Genomic DNA, 21,467 nt, shown 5'->3' with positions numbered 1-21,467 from the left:
CACTTCCTAGAATATAGGTTTTGGGGGATCCATTTGTCTAAGAGGTAAAGTTTTGAGGTGCTAAGTGAACAAATACCTGGCAGAGGAGGGTGCTTACAGTGCATATCATCTCTACTGAAATATTTGTATGAGCAGATAGCAGTGTGAGTTCTTGCATTATTCATTTGACCACAGGGCTGATGTAGTTGAAAACAGGCTCTCTTTCAATGTAGTAGTTATCCTTGGAAAACTCTCTCTGGTGAGGGGAAAGATCTTCCAGACAGAAGATGAAATGGTACCTACACATTAGTTTATTTTCCCCATTCACTTCCATCTCTCTTTGGTTTTGTTACTCTCATCTTTTCCTTCTTATCCACCACTGCGTTCTGAAAGGGGCAACTTTAATTTCAGGAAGCCAAACAAATCACAGTTAATAATTATTTAGTTTTAAATAATTCCATCCTTTTCTTCCTTGTAATTTATGTGATGTTGTTACAGAATACAACCAAGCTAAAGGGAAAGAGCCAGTTTAAGGGGTAGGAAAGAAGCACTGAATTATTTTTGGTCTTGCAAAGAATGTATTTAAGAGTTTTGTAGCACAGCTGTCTTAGACCAATAAAACTTCCTTCTTTGCTCCTGCATGAACACTGAACAGTCTGCACTGAAGGGTGACCACTCTCATGTGTGACTGCTGTGTCTATGTCATAAGCAGTGTCAGAGGCTGGGCAGTATCCATCTCTGTGGGCTCATTGGAGAAAGACTATCCTTGCAGAAGAAGCTTTGGATTCACTGACTCCTGCAAGATAAGAGATTGGGAAGAGAAAACACAACCCCCAGCATTTTTAGATATCGATGGCACAGACCTTTGCTCCTTGAGCACAGGCTCCTGACATGAGGGTGGAAGAGAGGGGAGTTTCCTCTGCTCACCACATGGTGATCGCAAATGTCACCTACAGACAAAAGAAAATGAAAAGGAACGATAAGTGAAACACGGGCAATTATTTAGTCTCTTGAAAATGCACATTAATCATCTGACAGCCCTCAGCTTTACTGAACCGAAAGTTCTTTTCTCATGGTAGAGTTAACTTTGGGACCAGTGCCGGTAGGCGAAGCTGGAGCAGGTCTGGCAGCAACATTCAGGAGCGACAACTGCATGAGTGTATTAAGAAACAGAGTATTCACAAAACCTTCTAACGGACCCATAAATACCCAGCTCAGTTGCTGGTTTAATCACTTGCAAAGACATTGCCCGACTCTTTTAAAGCCGCGCGTATCTGAAGTTTTGGAAGCGATTGTGAATGAATACTTCACTGCCTGCTCACAGCGACGTTTCCCCGGCGTTAGCTCACTAGAGTGCCTGAAAGAGACCCGACAGAAAATAAGTTAAGTGCAACTTAAATCATCATCCCGTTCGGCGCTAAAAACAAGGCGAGGCGTTCACCAAAAGGTTGCAAAAGGCGTCAGCTGCACAGCAGTTCGGAGTGGAGGGAGCGGGATTGAGGGATGGGAGCGGCCAGTGTGGCTGGGATCCCAGTCCCCAGTTGTGGTGTTACTTTTTTGGGTTTTTTTTCCCCGCACACTTTCTTTTTTTTTTTTTTTGTGACTTCGAAAGATGTCACGGCAAAGTGAAATCTTTGTGGAGGGCTGATCATGCATTCAGACTGTAGAGTTTTCAAAATGTGATGTTTTGCAATGATGACATTAGAGTAGCAACCAAGGGTCCGAGACAGCAACGCCTGCTGCAGCTGGGCTTCGCTTTGAAATGCCCAAGACAATGGGGGCCACTGTTCTTCATCGCTTCGCCTTTCCATTCCATTTGCATAGTCTGTTCTGCCTGATTGACCAGCTTGGGCTGTCCAAGGGACCAGCATTGTTCACAGATCACTTCAAGATGGCACAGATGACAAGATTCAGGTGAGAGATGAAGTGGGATGATTTTCAAATGCCATAAGAAAAAGCTACCCTGGGAACTTTCAGCTCAAGTGAAATAATTCGAGAATTTAAGGAGTTAATTTTTTTTTCAAAGAAAACGATCATATTTGGAAATGCGCTGTCATGACACACAAATAAGTAATAGGAGGTTTGTGTTTCGCTGAGGTGGTTTGTTTTGTTTGTGTTTGGTTGTGTTGGGGTAATTTTTTTTTTTTTTTTTTTTTTTTTTTTTTGGCTTTTGTCTTTTCCATCCCAGACCTCATCTTCCTCAGGCTTGGACACAAACGGTGCCACTGGAAACCTTCGTGAATAAAAGTTTGCTTACCAAAAAAAAAAAAAAAAAAAAAAAAAAAAAAAAAAAAAAAAAATCTTAAGTCGAATATAAATAAAGCTCATCATAGAGGCGAGTTTTAAATTCTTTGATGCCTGCTCCGTAACTAAACGCCAATTTAGGATTACTCAGTTAACGTTCGTAAAGCTCTTTCGACGTGGAAAACCCTCCTAGAAAGGCGAAGCGCACCGAGAGCTGTCAGCCAGCCCTGCGGCGGGACGGCGCTGGCCCCAGCCCGGGCTTCGGACGGGCAGCGAGGGAGGCTGGAGGACGCGTCGCTCTTCCCGAAGTTGTAAACTCTCTGCTGGCACAGATTCACCACTAAAATTTCATGGTTTCGGCTGCTTTTTCGCTTTTTTTCTTTCCCCCCCATACTCAGGTTCTCAAGTAAACACACACACACGGTAGCGCCCCTAAAATTAGCTTCATTTGACACCGATGTTTTGACTTCATCTCAAAAAGACAAAATCTTTGTCGTACAAGTATGTTTTCCCTGGAGGAGTTTCCAGCACAATTTGCTATAATTTCTTTACACCTAACGGAACTGATGGGATCTAAGCAGTAAAACATATTCCCACAGTAGTTTCGCTCTCTCGCACTCTCTGTTACCCTCCTGGGGTTCAGCTCACTCTCTAGCATAAATATTGCCAATAATTGTGCTAATACGGTGATTCTCGGAAGGCAGCAGAACTGTCTTCTCGTGTATCAGACCTAAAGATATGCGACTCCTGGTTAAGCTCCGGGTGTATTCTCTCCTAGCTGCTCGTCTTTCCCCTGCAGAGACTAATACACTTAATTACATGATTTACAAGAATTGCCAACAAGGTCCCAGGGGCCGCTAAGACCGACCGCCGCCCGACGAGCGGGGCGTAAGGTGTATGTCTGACTGCCGCAAGGGCACCTCGAAGGGAAGCCGCCTTCAGCGGGACTCGGCTCTTCAAAATTATCCAAAATTTCAGGTCCTTCTTCCCTGTTTCATACACACCCCCCTTTCATGTTGTGTTCCGGTCCCAGGTTGGTTTGAGGGGTGCCGTCGTCCCCGCTCCCCCTCCTCCCGGGAAGGTGGCTAAAAGCTGCAGAGGAAACTTAAGTGGCTCTGGAGTTTGTTTAATTTCCCTCCAGTGTTTACTGATAATTCGAGAGACGCTTATCTCGGGGAATATAACGATTAATACAACCGCAGGTTTCCAGATAAGTGATTGTGATGGAGATTGTTGGCGAGAAAATAGACAATTATCCGCTGTTAGCTTTACATAAAGATCGCATTAACTTGAATTAGTTATCAGACAAAAGAACATCAGAAAGCTGCACCTTTCTGCCAAGGCAACCGCTTGCAGGCGGTGTGCTCCGCACAAGCAAACGCACCGCTGCCTCCCCAGCATCTCATAAGCATGAAAGGGGCGGCGGGCTCGGGGGCCCGGGGGGGCCCGCGGCACCGACACGCCGCGCTCCTGCGGAGGCACGGCCGCTGCGCGGAGCGGGGAGGGCGAGCCCCGGGGCCGGGGGATCGCTTTAATATCAGCTGCCCGGCCGGGCCGCTTTCATTTCCATAGGGCGAAATTAACATGGACGTGGGGCAGGCGCTGGGGCGGGGGCAATGCGCTCGGGGAAGCGGCGTGGCTGATCGCCAAGGAAACCTCGCTGAAAGGGAAGGGTAGAGCATGTGGCTATTAAAACCCCGACACAATAATAACATTAAGGAAAAAAAAAAATAAAACCATAATGATAACTTGGAGGCAGCTCGTCATTTGCATATGAAACCAGCGGCCAGAAGCGCGGCAGACCCTTGCCGCATTATGTGCTCGGCGGTCCGAGGTCGTCCCCCCCCAGCAAGACTGAAAAGCCTTTTGATTATTTCTCCTCTCCCTAGGAAAGGCTGATTCCTCCGTAATTGATAGCGGGGAAGGGCCGTAATTAATTTTTCAGGGAAGTAAAGTGCAGCTTCTTCTCTCGGCTGGAGGGGAAGGGCTGAGAGCGAGGAAAGGGGGCGAGGGAGCGGAGGCAAGAGGAACTCCTTCCGAGAACCCCTAATTAAAAGTAATCACGCTTCACCCTCTCCGGCACCAAGACCCCCCTCGACTCCTCGCCACCCCCTCGCTCGCCGGGGAAGCAGGAAGGGCAGGGACCGTGGGCTGCTTTCACCGAGTCGGAAAGCATTCACCAGGCGTTTGTATTGCGGGAGGTTTCTGTGGGAATCGGGTGGCTCGAGTAATTGGGAGGTGAGGAGGGTGCACTCCCGGCTGGCTTCCCTCTGGAATTAAAGGCAGTCTTCAAAATAGGGTGTTTGTTAGAGAACTTCAGCTGGGAGGAAACCTGCCATTTCGGATCAGTGCGTTTTCTGTGCTGGGTTTCCAGACAGACCCTTAGCACCGTGTTTATCTGGGGAAGGGAAGAGGAAAAAGAGGGAGGCTTTTCGTGTGGGATGGGGGAGTGGGGGAGAAAACGGCAAGGTGCTTCAGGCGGCGGGCTGAAGCCTAACAGATGCCGGGTACAAATCATTTCGGGGGATCAGGGGCACCTCAGGTTCGTGCCTGAGGCAGCCGCGAAGGGAGAGGAGAGGGGATGCCAGGTGAAAGGGCTCTGCTCCCACCCGGGACGGAAAGCCCGTCCCCAGCCTTGGGACGTGCCGCTGCCGCCGCTGGGTCCCCGCTGAATGGAGCGGATAATGATCCCCGGTTCCCAAGGCAGGCTTGCTGCTGCCTGGTGAGCCTTGGATTTGTGTGGTCCAAGCCTTTCCCAGCTTGTCCCATTCTGTCACCGGGATAAGGGGCTCCCTCGGCTCGTTTGCACCTGCGTCGCTTTTGGCTCCTTCAGGAATGCGCTGAAGCTTGTAATCAGCTTTGTGAAGCCATTGAGTGCACGGCTGAGTGAAACTTCCAAAGCTCGCAGAAAACTGGCCCGCTGAATAGGAGTCAGCATGGGGCTTCTCTCCAAGCCCCTGGCCTGCCAAATTCCAGCAGAGCCCCTCACAATCAGTCCACACAAGCTTTACTGCTCTCCCCACACTGAGAGAAGCGAGAAAAGAAAAGCTAAAATACCAGTCACCGAGGTTAGCGGTTTGTTCCCAGATTAATGGCAAACGCCTCTCTGCCCGATGCTAACCAATTCATTCGGGTGATGTGTGTGTATACACACACACACACACACACACACACACACATATATATATATGTGTGTATTTGTGTGGGTGTGTATGTGTATAGATATATGTGCATATGAATATGTATGCAAACCTATGGCTATAACAGAAAAAAGGAAATAAGGGAGAGTAATTAAAATCCTATGTGAGTGCAGAAGTTCTTATGGCAGCAAACAGGTAGCATGTTTTGCTATCCCACAGGGTCACGCTATTTTCATCTCAGTCTTTTCTGCAACCGTGTGGCTTTAAGACTCTGGATGAGTGTGACTCTCAGTTGCAGTCTGGTTTTCCATCTGGAGGCGTTTAGTACCAAACAAAACTCCGGAGGAGAGCAAAAGAAAATAACGGGCAGGTTAAAAAAAAAAAAAAATCACCAACCCCACCATCACTAAATCCACTTCAGGATAACTCAAGAGGACCAAGCCTCCGGGGTACGTACTCACAGGACGAGTTTGCCATGCCCAAGGTTCACGGCCACCCCATGCTCCCCAACTTAGGGGAAGAGGGGATTCTCCACTGCAGCCCGGATCACTACTGGGGAAAAGCGTTCAGGAAAGGTCCCACTCGAGGGAATACCTTTATTTTGAACATACTTAACACTTGCGACATGTATCCCTTCACTCCTACTCCCAGCATCTAATTGCACAGGCAGAAGCGACGCTAAACAACCTGGGAATACATAGCACAACTTCATCATACCTTTCATCCGAGTTCTGTATGGGGTTGAAGATTCACATTTATTAGGGGAAACAATTACTCAAATTATAAAAATCCGTTCCTTTCTAAAGCAAGTTCTTTCACTGAAATAAACACTGTGAAATGGTCTTAAATCTACAATTATAAGACGAGTACACTGTGACATCAAGTATATGAGTATAGACCAACTGAGCAAGGCTTTATCTTCTGGTCTTGGGACTTTTAATTACATTCCTCTTCTACATGTATCGAAAACAACATTATGACAACATTAATATTTTTGCAAGCCCTCCTCTTGGGCTAGTCTAAGGGGGGAAATGAAGACTTCCAGCATTTCCAGAGATGATGTCTCCTGAAGGTTTTAGCCATGCCTCTGAATTATGTCATGGAAATCATGTTTTCTTGTCATCCACATTGAAATAACCACGGTAGAAGGGGCAAAGCTAGCTCAGCTAGAGCTAGTAGATGTTTCTTGTGGGTTCAGCAGGATTTTGTCTCGCTTTGCTGTCATGCTTTTGGTGTCTTTTCAATTACCGCAATTTTCAGGAATGTCCCAGAAAGTGATGACGGCAGTAGGTGTTTTTGCCATTGCGTTCTGACGAGTTTGTAGGGCTCATTGGAGAGTCTCTTGCACAGTGGGTGAATAGTTTAGAAGCATCAACGTGCTGTATTTTGGCCCCCAAGTCCCTCTCAGGATAAGGTAACCTCCGATGTCAAGAGTTAGGAAGCAAAAGCACAGAGGACCGTGTCTTGATATTGAAGTTCTGACCCTTCAAACTGCTGCTACACAAAAACTTCTACATACGGCCACAAACGGTTTAAAGCCACATCTCTTTCTGTCTGTAAAGTTTCTTTTCTTTTTGGAAGTTTGATGTGCTATTTTCGACCGTGTTGCTCCTTCCAACCATTCTCAGTGACAAGTCATGAGGATATGCAGTAATTCAGAAATTAGTGAAATTTTATTCTTGGTGGGGGCGTTGGATTAAGAGGCTGGGAGAGTGTGAAACAAGTCAACGTGTAATTGTATGATAAGGCTCTCACGAGGAATTTATTGGCCAAGTTGCTATTTCTATTCCTTCCTAATCTCGTTTAGCACATTCATTCTCTGCAATCTGTCTCCATAATCTTCTGTGACAGAATGGCAGCCAATAGAAGCATGCATGTTTGGAGAGAAGAGAAAATATGCAGAGGCGTGATAAACTGATGCTAATTATCCATATTTAGGACACCGAGTGCAGAAGATCAAGGTTTACAAATAACAAACCAGAGCCAATGATGATGGCTTCCTAGTGTGGAATATATTGGAGGGGACAAGATAAGGGTTTCACATGCAGAAGAGATTTATTGGTCAAAGGGTTCACCTTCCACTTTTCCACTTTTATATAGCAGTAAATTATTTGGGCTAAATTCACCAGAACATTACTCTTTTATTTGGCAATGTGCCATGACTTGCTCTTTCTTTGTGTCCTTTCAATGCAAATCCTTGTAGTGTAACATCAGTTGATAAGAAACAAATAATTGAAGTAATAGGTAATTCCCTTTAAATTGTGCATATAGGACAGTAAGGTAATCATCTAATGTAGAATGAGAACGGAGTATAGAGCAGATAACTGAAAGTGAAACAATATCCATCTCGGCTATTAAATTACATTTATACTGGAGAAAAATAACCTGCAGAAGACTTGTAGGCTGAAGAAGAGACAACACTAGTCTAGTCACCCCTAGGCCATTTTCCTACAGACTTCTCAAATTTATTTAAATTTAAAAGCCAGCTTACCACCATTTTCCTCGCTTCCTCTTTCTCTCTCATTTATTTTCTTTTTTTTTCTTTTTTTTTTTTTTTTTCTCGAAAGCTAACATTTAAATCAGTGAGTCTGCATTCCCCTTTTTAACAAGTGTTGGCTCTGAGAAATAATAAGGGAATTCAGTTTGGCAGTATCTGTGTAGTATGGTTGAGGGTCAGTGGAGTGATCTTAGCAGTCTGCAGTAATTGTATTGTAAAGATTCCAAAATGAGAATAATATTTGTTGAGTTTATTTTTATTTACAAGTTCAGGAAGTATTCTGTACAGTGGCAAAATTCTAAATGTTGTTTCTATTAGCACCTTTTTGTCAGGTGGAGGTAAACCATTCTTTAAGAAATTCACTCTTGAATTGTGTGTCAACACTCCTGGCTTCTCGAATGGTATTTTTCCTGTGTTGATGGTACGAGGATAGTCTGCAAAATACAGAACCCTGCTGTTGGAGCAGAAACTACAAAGGCTCTTACAATAGGAACACTCTTTTAAATATCTCTTCTTTGATATCTGAAAGACATTTCTTCCGTAACTACTCGTTTAAGAGGAGAAAATTTGCTGACTACTTGTTCTACTGCTGAATGACTGTGGATTTATTTCTCTTCCCCTCTGAGGTATTCCTTTAAATTGGTTCGTGTCTTGTGTTTTGTGCAGGGGCAAAAATACTGCAGTACCAAGCTGAGCATTTTCACAGGTTTCCTAAAAATTTTTCTAAGGGCAGTCACGCTTTTTCAAATTCCCATAAGAAGCTGACTTCCCTCAAAATGACCTGAAACACATCGTTAGGGAAGGAAGGTAGGCAAGCAGACAGACTGCAGCTTAGGTCATAGAAGTTGCCATTTGGACACTAGTGGACAAAAATAAAGGGCATAGGGAGTGGAGCAAGGATGTAGAGCATGACAGCTTGGGGACAAACCTGGATCTGAGGCTGTCCCCCCGCAGTCGGTTCTGGCCCACGAGACGCTCCCGGGCTCTCTGGACAGGGAACGCCCGGGTCCCGATTCACCCCCCGCTAAAACCCACCAGGGGCCGGTCCCACCTGTCCCACTCAGGAAGCGCAGAGTGGAGGCCCTCGCAGCCTGGGTGCCGCCGGTTCCCTGACCCAAGTCAGGTGAACCTTTGTCCCGTGTCCCCTCTCCAGGGACAAGAGGCATTTATCTCCTCGGCAACGCCGCAGCCCGGCCCCGGAGCTGCTCCCCGGGGACGTGGGGTTCCCCACTCGCATCCTGGCTGCCACTACCCGACCTCCTGCTCTCCCCCTGCCAGTCCCCACACCCCGTGGCGGGCCGCCTCCCCCCGCAGAGGGGCAGAATGCCGCTTCCCACGCGGAATGCGGGTGGGCCTGGGGGGAGCCCTGAGCCGGCTCAGCAGAAGCGCCAGGGCAGCGGCCGGTGCCCCCCGGGTGGCGGGGCCGCGGCGGGGCCGAAGGGGCCGCTCACACCGCCTTCTGTAGCAAACTATTACCCCCCGCTATCGGCGGGGTGAGAGGGGGTGTGCACGGGATAGCCGGGTCCTGGGCTTCATTAAATGACTTTTGGCAACTAGCCTGTCTAATCGGGTGGATTTTGGCAGTAACGGCCCCTCAAATCCGGCCCGGTTTGAATCTGCAGCCCCTTTGGCTGGAGGCAGAGCGGCAGGAAGCTCTGCTGCAGCTGCCTCCAACCCTCCTTTCCGTAAGAAAGATCTTTCTCTCCCTGTTCGTAAGGAAAAGGCAGATGTCTTCCACTGCAAACTCTAAGAGTTTTGTTAAAATCAGCATTTCAGAGTTCCGTCTGTCGTCTCCAGAACACTGGGAATCCCTGTAAACCCGGTGTTCTGGCTAAGCGAGGCGTGCGCACCGGCGGAGGGAATGCCGAAGTTTCCCTTTCAAGGGTTTTGTGGCTGCGCTTACTCTTTGGTGCTCACTGAGGGAAAGAGCTCCGTTCCAGATGTTGTCCACCTCTTTCACAGAATAGAAATGGAGGTTCTGTAATACTTTTTCTGCACGTTCTTCATTTTTTAGAAATTATTATGTCGTGCACCACAAAAGACAAACACGATTCTCTGTGAAATTTAGCTCTGATTTTCTCCATACTTCCACTCAGTTTTCGTGCCTGTAGCGAGTCCTCTTCCTGTTAGGCAATGAGAATGCTATACTAAAACTAGAAGGTGTGACAAGACACCTCGGTTCGATGGTACCTGAATCTGGTGTGCAGCCATGTAAGTATGGGGATGGACTTGCATTCTGCAGCAAACCTCTGGAAAGTATGATGGGATGTTCCCAAGGACATGACGTCATTGCATGTATTTGTGAAGCAGACACTGATTTTTATTACAGATTTTTGCTTTTTTATTGTGTCTCCTTGTTAAAGGAGATCAACAAGGATATCCTGAGGAGCAAAGACCGTGTTTTAAACAACGGACTCTGAGTTCATGTTTTCATGACAATAGGCTTACCTTTCAAATGCAGTATTTTCTCTTATTGAACATCTAAGTCTCCCCTAAGACAGGTGATAAATCCAGATGCTTAAATAGGAATGCTTAACCGTGAAAACATGAATACATAGTTTAGACATTAAGAAATGTATAAAACATGTCTGTGACGCACATACACAGTTTATCTACCTGGAACTACCCACTGAACAGTAAAGCTACATAGCTAACTTCTACCAAATTGTACAAAACTGGGCTCATTTGGTCACAGAAGGATGCCTTTTGCAATAATGCCACTTCGTTGCTTTCCTAATCTTAAATATGTGTATATATGGCACATTCATCACGACCAGCTTGCCCCACTTATCTAAGTCAGTCTCTGTCTCTGACCCCTAAGACTGAGATGTTGCTATATTCGGGTATTCGGGAAAATCAGGCAGAACTTTTCCCTGCATCTGCTTAGTGAAAAAAAAAAAAAACCAAAAAAACAAACAAAACAAAAAAAAAACAAAACAAACAAAAAAAACAAACAAACAAAAACAAAAAAAAACACACAAAAAAAACCCACCACAAAACAAAACAAAACAAAACAAAACAAAACAAAACAAAACAAAAAAAACCCCAAACCTAATAGAAGATTATTTTTTTCCTATGTTGTGACCCAAACTCAGTCGGCTAAACGGACATTTTGGCTGGAGGTGTAGCAGAAACTTTCTCAGCCTTGCTAGAAAGTTAGAAACTGAGAGGAAGATGAACGGAGGAAACTATTTTGGAGGGAGAAATGTATGTTCTACTCTAATTACTTCGTTCTCGACTGTTCCATAACACACGTAAGTAATTATGTGGCACGAGAGCATAGAAATTTCCCGTTTGGAAAACGCAATACGTGTCCAAATCCCTCCTCTTCACTCTTATGGCTGTTCAAAATACTGCTGAGGAGTTTTTTAGGCTAAACTCCATGCTTCTCTTAGTCGTACTCTGTCCTAAAACATGTAGGCTTGAGCTCACCGACAGCTGTGTATTTTAAAAGTTTAAATACACTTAGTTAAGTGCACACATACACTTTTTATGGTCCTTCAAGGTAGAAAATACACATGTTCACTGTCACTCGATTGCACAACATCTTGGAGTTTGCATTATTTCCTATATTCTATCACCGAGGAGGGAGGGGGACGATGACAAACCATGAAGCTTTCACCTGCCCTGTGACTGAAAAGCCATTTAGAGGAAGGTAAGACTGATAATGCACGAAGGCACAGATAATTAAAAAACCTAAACAAACAAACCCTTAACAAAAGCAAACCCTCTTTCTCTCTTCTGCTACCTACGGGTAAAATAAAAGGTAATACGGAACGTTAATCTGATCAATTGATCAAGGAATTACTCACGATTTTTCCAAAAGATAAAGATACCCAGTGAGCAAGGAAAGAAGGAGAGACCATGTTTGAGGTGTATGTAACTTGGAAGCACTGTAGATGGTTTCAGAGCTTTCCTCACCGGGTGGGAATTGTGTTTTCGTGTCTATACTTCGTTTTGAACTCCCGCGCTTGGGGTTTTAGGTCTTTCCTGGCCTTGGGCTACTTGTGTTTGTAGCTCCAAAATTGAACAGCCATTCATTCTTCTAATCTGATTAGGATTGAACCATCCACTCACCAGTGGTTTTAGCAAGACAATCTTCCTATAGACTTTTTCTGCATTGGAGAGATTAAAAAAAAAAAAAAAAAAAAAAAAAAAAAAAAAAAAAAAACAAACCAAAAAAACGAAAGCAACAACAACCAAAACACCACACAAAACAAATCGTTCTGAAATCTGTGCGAGACAATTTTTGGGTAGGAAATAAACTTCTCCCTACTCCCTCTGCAACCCTCCTGCAACTTCACCCCCCTCCTTGGATGTATGGTGCCTTTGTTCACCAGTAGTTCCTAGTTGCTATGGAGTTTTACGCCTTGGTAAACTATATTTCACCTCCTCCCGGTGAAAGCTATTCTTTTCCTAAATGCACACTTTGCAGACTCCGGTCCTTCCCCCCCGTGTCGGTCGCACTTCCTCAGCCCACGCTGGCCTGCCCCGGGCTAAAGCCGCGTTTTCCCACTCGGATCTCAGCTCGCCCTCTAGCACTTGCCGAATTGTTTGACCACGGACAGATGCTCCCCTGCTTCTCTTCGGTTTTATTGTCCTTCATTTTATTTTTTTAAGGTTTCTGAGGGACAGTCCCTCTATCTGAGAGCCGCAGCTAACCATGGCACACGTCTTCTCCAAATCAATGAGAGGTGTCCGGGGCTGAAAGCGTGGACAATGGGATTTTACCGAGCATGAAGCATATTACCCTCAAACCCGTCCTGACAGGCCGTGCTAAAGCATTTGAATGACTTTCTTGAAATGAGACCTTTCTGAAGGCTCCTCCCTTCAGAGAAATACACCATCTAGGAAAGATAGGCATGAAACTGCATGGGGGCACCCCAAGGCTTTGTAAATTGGGGGTGGGGTGTGTGTCCTTTGTCACAAAGCACCACTGCTTCCACCCCAAAGTCAGGGGCTGATGTGCTTTACCTTGAGGGTTGCCCCTCACTCATCACAAGCTCCAGACATGTAAAGGAATGGGGTTTTCACTTTGGAACTTCCAGACTTTTTGATGACACATACAGTGGTGTGGTTCACCTCAGTCAGCTACCAATTTCTAGCCTATCCTACAGAGGCATCTCCTAGTGTGTCCTGGTTTTAGACATAAAGACTGGGAAGAACTTCCAGGTTTCCTGCTAGCATTTTGGCCATGCAGCTGCAGGAGTGAGCCCCATGTATCACACTGTTGTTACATCGAAGATCCTCAAGATCCTCCAAAATCTAGTTTGTTAATCTTTACTTTTGCAAAGTTTCTTCCAACGGTAGAATGGTTCGGCACATGCAAAAGCCAATGGACTTTCGCTTCAGCCTCTAAAGAAAGCCTCCCATTACATCTGTACCTGCACACCAGATTCCCCAGCTCCTCTGCCAGCTGTCCTGCTACTCGGGGCTGCCCTAGTGTTCCAGCAGAGGCACGGCGGGGCTGGAGCCAGCAAGCAGGCAGGCAGGCAAGCAGGCAGGCAAGACCCTGTCCGCTCCGCATCCACAGTCTGTTATCCTTCCTACCAGACGGGCAGAGGGTCCGCTCCCACTGCTCCCCCACGCCCCTCGCTGCAGATACTCCGTTCACACCAGCCTCCCGGCTCGGAGCTCTGCAAGACCATGTCCTGCCATCTTTTTTGTTTTGTCTCCTCTGTCTTTCTTTTGGCCTTGCGTCTTCAGAAGTGACTTTTCAGCTAAGGAGTCTGTCTGACTTCTCTATGCCTCGGCCGTGTGCAACCTCTTGCCTCAGACTTCAGTTTCCCCACGGAAAGCAGCATCCATCCCTAACCTCAGAACAAACAGGGAGAGCCACTTAGTCTTGACCGGTACCCTCCTGGTACCCTTGACCGGTCCCAGCCTGGCTGGCCCGGGCGGCAGCCCTCTGTGGAGCTGCGTGAGTGCCGAGGCGCTGGGGAGACGGAAGGGCAGCGGGGCGCGACGGCGCCGCGTTTTGCAGAGTGGGGCCACTCGTGGCCGCAGGTGCCTGGGGCTTCACTCTGCACTTTCACAAGGGATGACTCCGAACCGGGCCTGGCCCGTTGGCCTCAGATCCCCTTCGGTTCTGACGATGTCCACGGAGATGCTCGGTGCTGTGGAGTAACGTCGAACCACCCAGCATCCTCGCTTTTTGGGGTGCTGAGTTTTCTGGAAGAGGAGGAGCCAAAATGCCGTGAGGTGGCGGGACAGCTTGCTTCACTCTCCATCACTCCACCCCCCCACCAAAAAAAAGAAAGATAGCTTGTGTCGTCTCCCCGCCCTGTGCAGTGTCTGTGTGCGTGGGGTGTGCGCGGCACGGTGGAGCGGCGGCGCCGGTTCCCCGCCGGTTTCCCGCCGGTTCCGCGGGGCGCGGACCGGCAGCCGAGGCGCCCAGTGCTGGCCCCGCTCGGCGGCCCGTCAGGGGGCCCTCTCCCCTGCTCAGTGCCATCCCCCGCCCCCGGTAGCCGCGCAGCAGATGGCTCGCGGTCCGGGAGGGCGCCCGCCCGCCGGTGAACGCATGACTGGAGCAGGGCTTTGGTGCCGCCCAGCCCGGGAGGGTCCCGTGTGGAGTTCAAGAGCGGCCTTTCCCGGCTGACAGCAATGCGCTTGTTTTTCCCAGATATCTCGACCCGCCCCCGCCCCTCAGCCTGAAACTCTCCCTCCTTCCCTTCTTCCCCTACTCGTCCGTGAGGGACTCGAAGGCTGCGGTCGGGAGATGGGGTGCACCGCAGCATTCCCCCCACTGCCCCCCGGGCAGCCTTTCGACCTCCCTCTGGGACCTCTCCTCTCACTCCTTCCCGACTGTGGCGTCTCCCTTTCCCCCTCAGTAGGGCCGGGCCCTCCCCCACCAGAGCCCACTCGCTCCAAGGGGGGGGTCTGGTCTCGCTGGCTGCCCGGCCGGCCGCTGGCGTGCAGCGGGAGCCGTCGGTTTTCCGCAGGGTGATTGTAAACGGGTTTGACTGGCCGTTGATCTCGGGGTCAGGACTCTCCTCGCTAATCCCTCGCTCTTCAAACACGCCCCCCCTCCTCCTCCCCACTCTCTCCCTCCCTTTCTCTCACCCCTCTCCCCTTCTGCCACCCCCGTTTTCCTCTTGCATCATTCATCTGCAGCCTCTCTGACGGCATCGGGGGCACCTCGTTTCTTGGGGCCGCAGCTCGCAGAGACCCACTCGCACCCCACAAACAACATCCCCCATGCCCACTGCTCCACGACTGCGGGGGGACTGGTTTAGCAAGGAGGGCCCTTTCTGCAAGATCAGCCCCCTGCACACTGGCACGGACACACAGACACACGGACACAGGGACGCAGGGTGGACACTGACGCTGTCCGCGCCCCACGGGACTGTCCCGTCCCGGCGCTCTCCACATGTAGGAGGGAAGGGGAGACCTGGAGATTATTGGGGCGAGCTGAGAGAAAGTGTGCGAGAAGGGGGAGGGAGGGGCAGAAAAGGGCTCAGGAGAGTCGGTGAGTGTCCGGGAAAGGCGGGTAAATCGTGGGGCGTGGGAGAGCGTCGGCGCCAGGCGCGGGAGAACATCCCGTCCAGATAACCCATCAAACCCACAGACACCTGCCAGTTCGCGCCTTTTAGCTCCGTTTTACTTTACAACAATGCTTAGATCAGCCTTTTAGTTTGGTTTTCGACGGGGGAGTGTGTCTGTGTGATGCTATGGTGCTTTTTCTTCTTTTATAATTCTTTTTTTTTTTTCCTTCCGTGGCAGTTTACACGTAATAATAAAATGCTGTAACCGCGTCAGACGTTCAGGTGACCCGGCCTGATGTCGCCTGCATGTGGCGCAGCTGGGAGGGAGGGTCCTCCCCACCCCCCACCCCGCCCTACCAAGGAGCATTTCGCGGAGCTTCTTGTCCCGCTGCGGCCTTACGGGCGCCTTGGGTCTGATTTCTGGAATCGTCCCTCTTTTTATCTTCATGGACAATTTCGTGTGCCCTCCTCCTGCGCTCCGTTGGTCCCAGAGGCTCGGAGCCGTCCCACCGATGCTCACCCCCGGGGCTTGTTGCGATGTGACTCCGGTTGAGAGCGCGGGGGAGTGGAACTGGAGGGAACGGCGTTTCCCCGGGGCCCAACGCCACTCCTACGAGCTCAGTGAGCCACGCACGGTGGAGAGGAAGGAGGGGAAAAAATGTTTTTTTTAAAAAAGGAGAACCGTTGGGAAAAGAGCTGTGGAGTTCAGGCCAAGTTTGTGTTTTGGCTCGAAGTTCGGAGCGGATCAAACCTGTTATCTCTCTGTGCCTCCTGTCCTTCTGGCCCCTCTGCCGCTTTCCCCCTCCAGGGGCACAGGGACTCCCCGGCAGAGCGGTGACCGCGGGGGTGGGATCTGGCCCACGGGGGGCCTTGACCCCAAGCTCCCCACGCTATACGCAGCCTAACTGTGCAGAGAAGGCACCTCGACCCCGCTCCCATTCGCCTTACTCCCTGGGTTTTCCTTCCTTTTACTGAAAACGAGATGACTTTGTGCTGTAATTCTTCCACATACGTGATTTTAATAGCTCTGTCAATCATGCTATAGGAGGAACATTTCATACAATTTTAGATGTAATGTACTTAAACCATAAATCACTTAAACCTATTCTTAGTTTTGCATATTCAATTATTCTCTTATATATAACTCTCATAGCAAAAAGCCCGAAGACATAATTATGTTACTGTACCTAACCCCAACTCATCTGCCTAGGAAAGTTGCTTTCTTTAAATATCCAAACGTGAAGTTTAACTCAAATTAAACTGAACTGCCAAACCAACCAATAGACCACGAAAAGCAAAAAAATTCGTCCTCCATGGTGTCTCAAGGGGGTGGGATGGTGGATAGTTTTTTGGTATTTCGTGGAGATCGGAGATTTTTTTTTTTTTTTGGTTTGGGTTTTTTTTTTTTTTTTTCCCTTGGTTTTTTGTTTTCTTTTTCTTTAGTTTGTTGGTTTTTATTTTTTTTGGGAAGGTTTGCTTTTTTGTTTTCTTTTTTTGTTTGTTTTTTTGTTTTTTTGGAGGGTGGACATTTGCAGAGTGAACTGCATTACATTGAAAGGCGAGCTGAGGGTGTTTGAAGCTTATTTGAATATAGCCGACATTGGGTCTCTTTAATCCCCTTGTGTTGAAGGTGCAGGTATTCCCATTATTCTAGGCATAACGCCATTGAGCCGCTAAATTGTGATGGTAGGAGGGAAAACTCATTAAAAGAAGCTAATTTAGAGAGCTATAATGTTTGTTTCTTCTTCTTCTTCTTTTTTTTTTTTTTTTTTTTTTTTTTTTTTAAATCACTTCCCCATAGTATTTCTGCTGTTTGGACGCAAATGAACAGATATTTATTTGCTTTTCTCTCTTGATCACTCCAATCCTGTTCCATGAGTCGCGTTCAGCGATACAGGACTTTTCCTATTCTATATCGTCATTAAATGTGATTTTCAACAGCTATGACCCTTAAAGAAAAAGGCACGTAACAAGGGTGCATCAAATGTATAAGTGTCTGCATGTGCACATGTACACACACACACACTTCTCTTCGGTCATGATGCTATCTATGGTATGTACAGATATTTATGAGTATATGCACATGAAGGACAACAAGTTTCAAGAAACAGTTCAACAGGTACCCCCCAGCTTAATCTGCATACCTAAAGGTGCAGCTATTAATTTTTAAAATTTCATCTAAGACTGTGTTTGGCTGGATGTGATCAATGCCGCAGAAAGTTTCCCACAGGTTCCTGCTTTCTGTATGCACTCTTTGGTCGCTGAGCATTTCCAAAAGCCGTCTGCTAACTGTCTGAACCCGCACACTCCTCCATTTTAATAAAGGCTCGAATAGTTAAGAAAAGACAAGGAAAAAAAAAAAAAGTTTGGGCTGAAATCAATGGACAGCTTCCATGAAAATTTTGCGTTCAGTATGAGTGATTTATACAAAATTATCGACAGGAGTCCGAAGAGTTATGTATGTCAATTGACATGTCAGCATTATAGAAGTGCAATCTCTAAGACGGACCAAACCCGCTCCTCATTAACTAACTAAAACTTCCCCACTCCTGGACGGATGCAGTACTTATTCACCAGAGCTAAAAGACGAACAGTCCTACAGCCTGCTGGGATCGACACTGAAATCCTGGAAGTTAGTGGTTTTTCCTTTTGTTTGAGCAGTTATGACTACCTTAAAAATTCATTTGCTACAGTAGTTTACAGCAAACTTTTAATTCTAACATATAGAAAAGTAACTCTCAACAGCTAGGAAAAAAAAAAATTAAATTAGATCTCAAAGCATTAAACAACATTCTGCAAAGAAATGACACGCATCGTTTTGCTCGACAGCTTTCGCACCAGTCGCTAAAAATGGGAGGCGGGGGGGATGGGGAAGGGGGAGAAGGTGTGACCTCGCCGCTCCCCGCTCGGCCCCCGGAACGCTCCGGGTGGATGGGACTGCTTTTCGGGCGTGAGGTTTAGAGGTCGCTTTTCTTTTCGTGACGAGCAAAAAGAAGCGCTTTCACTTTCCATGGTGTTAATTAGAGGGGAAGTGCCGCGCTGGACGGTGTCTTCTCGTTTCCCGGGGAGGTGGGTGTCCCCCGGGCCGCCGGGAACTCCCGGCCGAGTGGGGGCCCGAGGGGCGGGCAGCGCCCGATCACCCCCCAAGGGAAAAGTCAAGGCTCCGGCAAGGTCCGGACCACCAGCCCGGCCATAAAATCCACAAAATGAACGTTCACGGCTAGAAGAGTAACGCAGTAAACTGCCTTCCCTTGCACTAGGGAATGAGTAATAAAATAAATCTACCTTCACCCCTTCTGATTTACACAGGTTAGGGAACATCGACATTTACTGCAGATTGCACTTCATTCTGTTTGCCGCTGCTACTTAAAACTTCCTTCCCAAAATCTAGGTTTCCCTGCTGTGTTTCCAGGCTTACCATGGTAAACACCACTGTGTTCGCCAGTTAACTTTTCTTTTTATACAGGTGACTTTTTCCGCTTTGAAATTTATTTAATCAAAACAGGGGAAAAAAAAAAAAAGTACCGCATCCTTAGGATTTCCATTTAGCAGAAGGCTTTTTAGTAAACTATATACACAATCTGATTTAATTCGTACCGCCTAAATAAAAATTATTTCACAATGCATTTACAAGAAATGATACAAAAAGAAAACAAAATCAAAGAGAAAACAAACAAAAAAAATCCAGATACAATAAAGTTTTACGAACCCCGGAAAAAAAAATAGAGCTTCCAAAACAAAAAAAGTTTTATAAATAAACAAACAAGTAACGAAAAAAAAAAAAAACCAAACCAAAAAACCCTCGAGAATATCTACAAAAAAACTTTTAAGTGTTCTTTTGGATTTGTCTTAGTACATGAGTAATAAATGAGAACTGTTTCCTCATCAACTTCGAGTTAATTAGTCAATAAAAACTCCTCGCAAGAAGCGATCCGTGACTGAAATCATAGCTGTTCCGCGCGATATAAAAGTTGGCATCACCTACAACCTTGTGTGTTTATTATTGGCATTTTTTCTTTTCGCCGCCGTTTCCCCCCTTTTTCTCCTCTTTTGCAAATAAACGCTCTATGTATCTTGGGTGAATGATAAATACTGTACAAAAAGTCTCGATAAAACAAAGAAGTTCAGTCTAAAACTAGTTTCATAAACTAGTCCTTCTAAAAAAAAAAAGGTAAGTAAAGCAACCGTTACCTTTTTTCTCTCTCGTTATTATTATTATTATTTATTATTATTATTACAAGAACATCAAAACATTTCTGTACAAAAAGGAAGGAAGGAAGAAAAAAAAAAGAGAGGCGGGGGAGGGCGGGAGGGAAGGAGCGCGAGAGGCAAAAATAAGAGGGGGGAACCTGGGAGCGGGGCAGGAGCGGCGCGGGGCCGGGGCGCGGGCAGGCGGCCGGAGCTGAGCGTGCGGTGGCAGCGGCGGGGCGCGCAGTCCCGCAGGCCGGCCCGGGAGCGGTGGCCGAGCCGGTGCCCGCGTCCGTGCCTGCCTCCGGCGCTCCGGTGCTGCGGGGGCTCAAATGTGCGTCAAGGGTACGGTGCCGTTCACCCCCGTGCTGGCGCTCTGGTAGTGCTGGGGCAGGGAGTGGAGCCGGCTCTGGGCGGCAGCGGCCGCCGGATCCCCGCCTTCCCCGGCCGGTAAGTACATGCTGATCATCTCCCGCAGGTCCCCGGGGCACGGGGCCCGCGAGTGAGAGGTGACGGGCGGGCTCACGCTGGGCTCCGACTTCACCAGCGAGCCCAGGGCGCCCAGCGCACCCGAGGAGGCGGCCGCCGCCGCCGCCGCTGCCGCCGCCGCCGCTGCCGAGTTCTGGTGGGGCTGGGAGCCGTAGGGCAGGGCGCCGTAGCCCGAGGGCGAGGCGCTCATGTAGCCCTGCGAGTTGGAGATGGGGCTGTACTGCAGGGCACCCATGTCGTAGCGGTGCATGGGCTGCGGGTTGTGCGGGTGGTGCGGGTGATGTGGGTGCGGGTGGTGCGGGTGCCCCCCGCTGCCCGGGTGCTGGCTGTAGGCGAGCTGCGCCTCCTGCATCATCGCCGCCGCCGCCGCCGCCGCCGCCACCGAGCCCGGGTAGGCGCCGTTGGCCCAGCCGTTCATGTGCGCGTAGCCGCCGCTGGCCGTGCCGCCGGGGCTCTCCAGCCGCTGCCCGACGCTGCCCGGGCTGACGCCGACGCCCATGCCCACGCCGACGCCGGCCGGGCCTCCCCCGGCCGAGCCGGCGCTCAGCAGCCCCCCGGCCAGCGAGTACTTGTCCTTCTTGAGCAGGGTCTTGGTCTTCCGCCGTGGCCGGTATTTATAATCCGGGTGCTCCTTCATGTGCAGCGCTCGCAGCCGCTTCGCCTCGTCGATGAACGGTCTCTTCTCGGCCTCCGACATGACTTTCCACTCGGCCCCCAGGCGCTTGCTGATCTCCGAGTTGTGCATTTTGGGGTTCTCTTGGGCCATCTTCCGCCGCTGGCCCCGCGACCACACCATGAAGGCGTTCATGGGTCTCTTGACCCGGTCCTGGTTCGCTTTGTTTCCCCCGCCGCCGCCGCCGCCTCCGCCGCCTCCCGCTCCGGTCTGCCCCGAGAGGTTCGTGGGGGCCTGGGCTCCGCCAGGGGAGTGCAAGTCCGTCTCCATCATCATGCTGTACATTCAAGTAGCTTTTTTATTTTCCACCGGTGCCAGACGTGAAAAATGAATCAAACATAGAGGAGCCCGGGAGGCCGGGGAGCGAGCGAGGCGAAACCCGTTTGTATCTAGGTAGCGACCGCCGTGCGGAAAAAAAAAAAAAAAAAAAAAAAAAAAAAAAAAAAAAAAAAAAAAGAGGAGGAGAAGAAGATCCGCGAGGAGAGCGATCAGCGACCTTGCCGGCGGAAAAAAAAAAAACTTTCTCCCTTTCGCAAATCACTTTCGGGGCTCGGCGGCGACGGGGGTTCGAGCTGCTCAAACAGGTGCACGGCAAACTTGCTGCTTCACTTGGCGCGGCGGGAGGAGTGTGCGGAGCCGTCGGCGGTGTCCTCCGCTCGCCGGCGCTCCCCGGCAGACGCGCGCACACCCCTCCGCTCCCGCTCTTATCCTTAACGGAGCTATTTTTTTTTTGTTCTTTGCTGCTAACTTGGAGAGAGAGAGGGAGGGAGGGG

At 48.8% G+C, this 21,467-nt stretch overlaps 1 protein-coding gene across 1 annotated transcript; it reads right to left on the bottom strand.

The window, feature by feature from the left end:
• Positions 1–19,570: 19,570 nt before the first annotated feature.
• On the bottom strand, positions 19,571–21,100 carry SOX1 (SRY-box transcription factor 1). Its single transcript, XM_053970785.1, has one exon. The coding sequence runs from the start codon at positions 20,977–20,979 to the stop codon at positions 19,861–19,863; it is 1,119 nt and encodes a 372-aa protein (XP_053826760.1). The 5' UTR covers positions 20,980–21,100; the 3' UTR covers positions 19,571–19,860.
• Positions 21,101–21,467: the final 367 nt, after the last annotated feature.

The sequence above is a fragment of the Vidua macroura genome, chromosome 2 (assembly GCF_024509145.1).
Source record: "Vidua macroura isolate BioBank_ID:100142 chromosome 2, ASM2450914v1, whole genome shotgun sequence".
Classification (NCBI taxonomy): Eukaryota; Metazoa; Chordata; class Aves; order Passeriformes; family Viduidae; genus Vidua; species Vidua macroura.
This window is presented reverse-complemented; position numbering and strand designations above follow the sequence as displayed.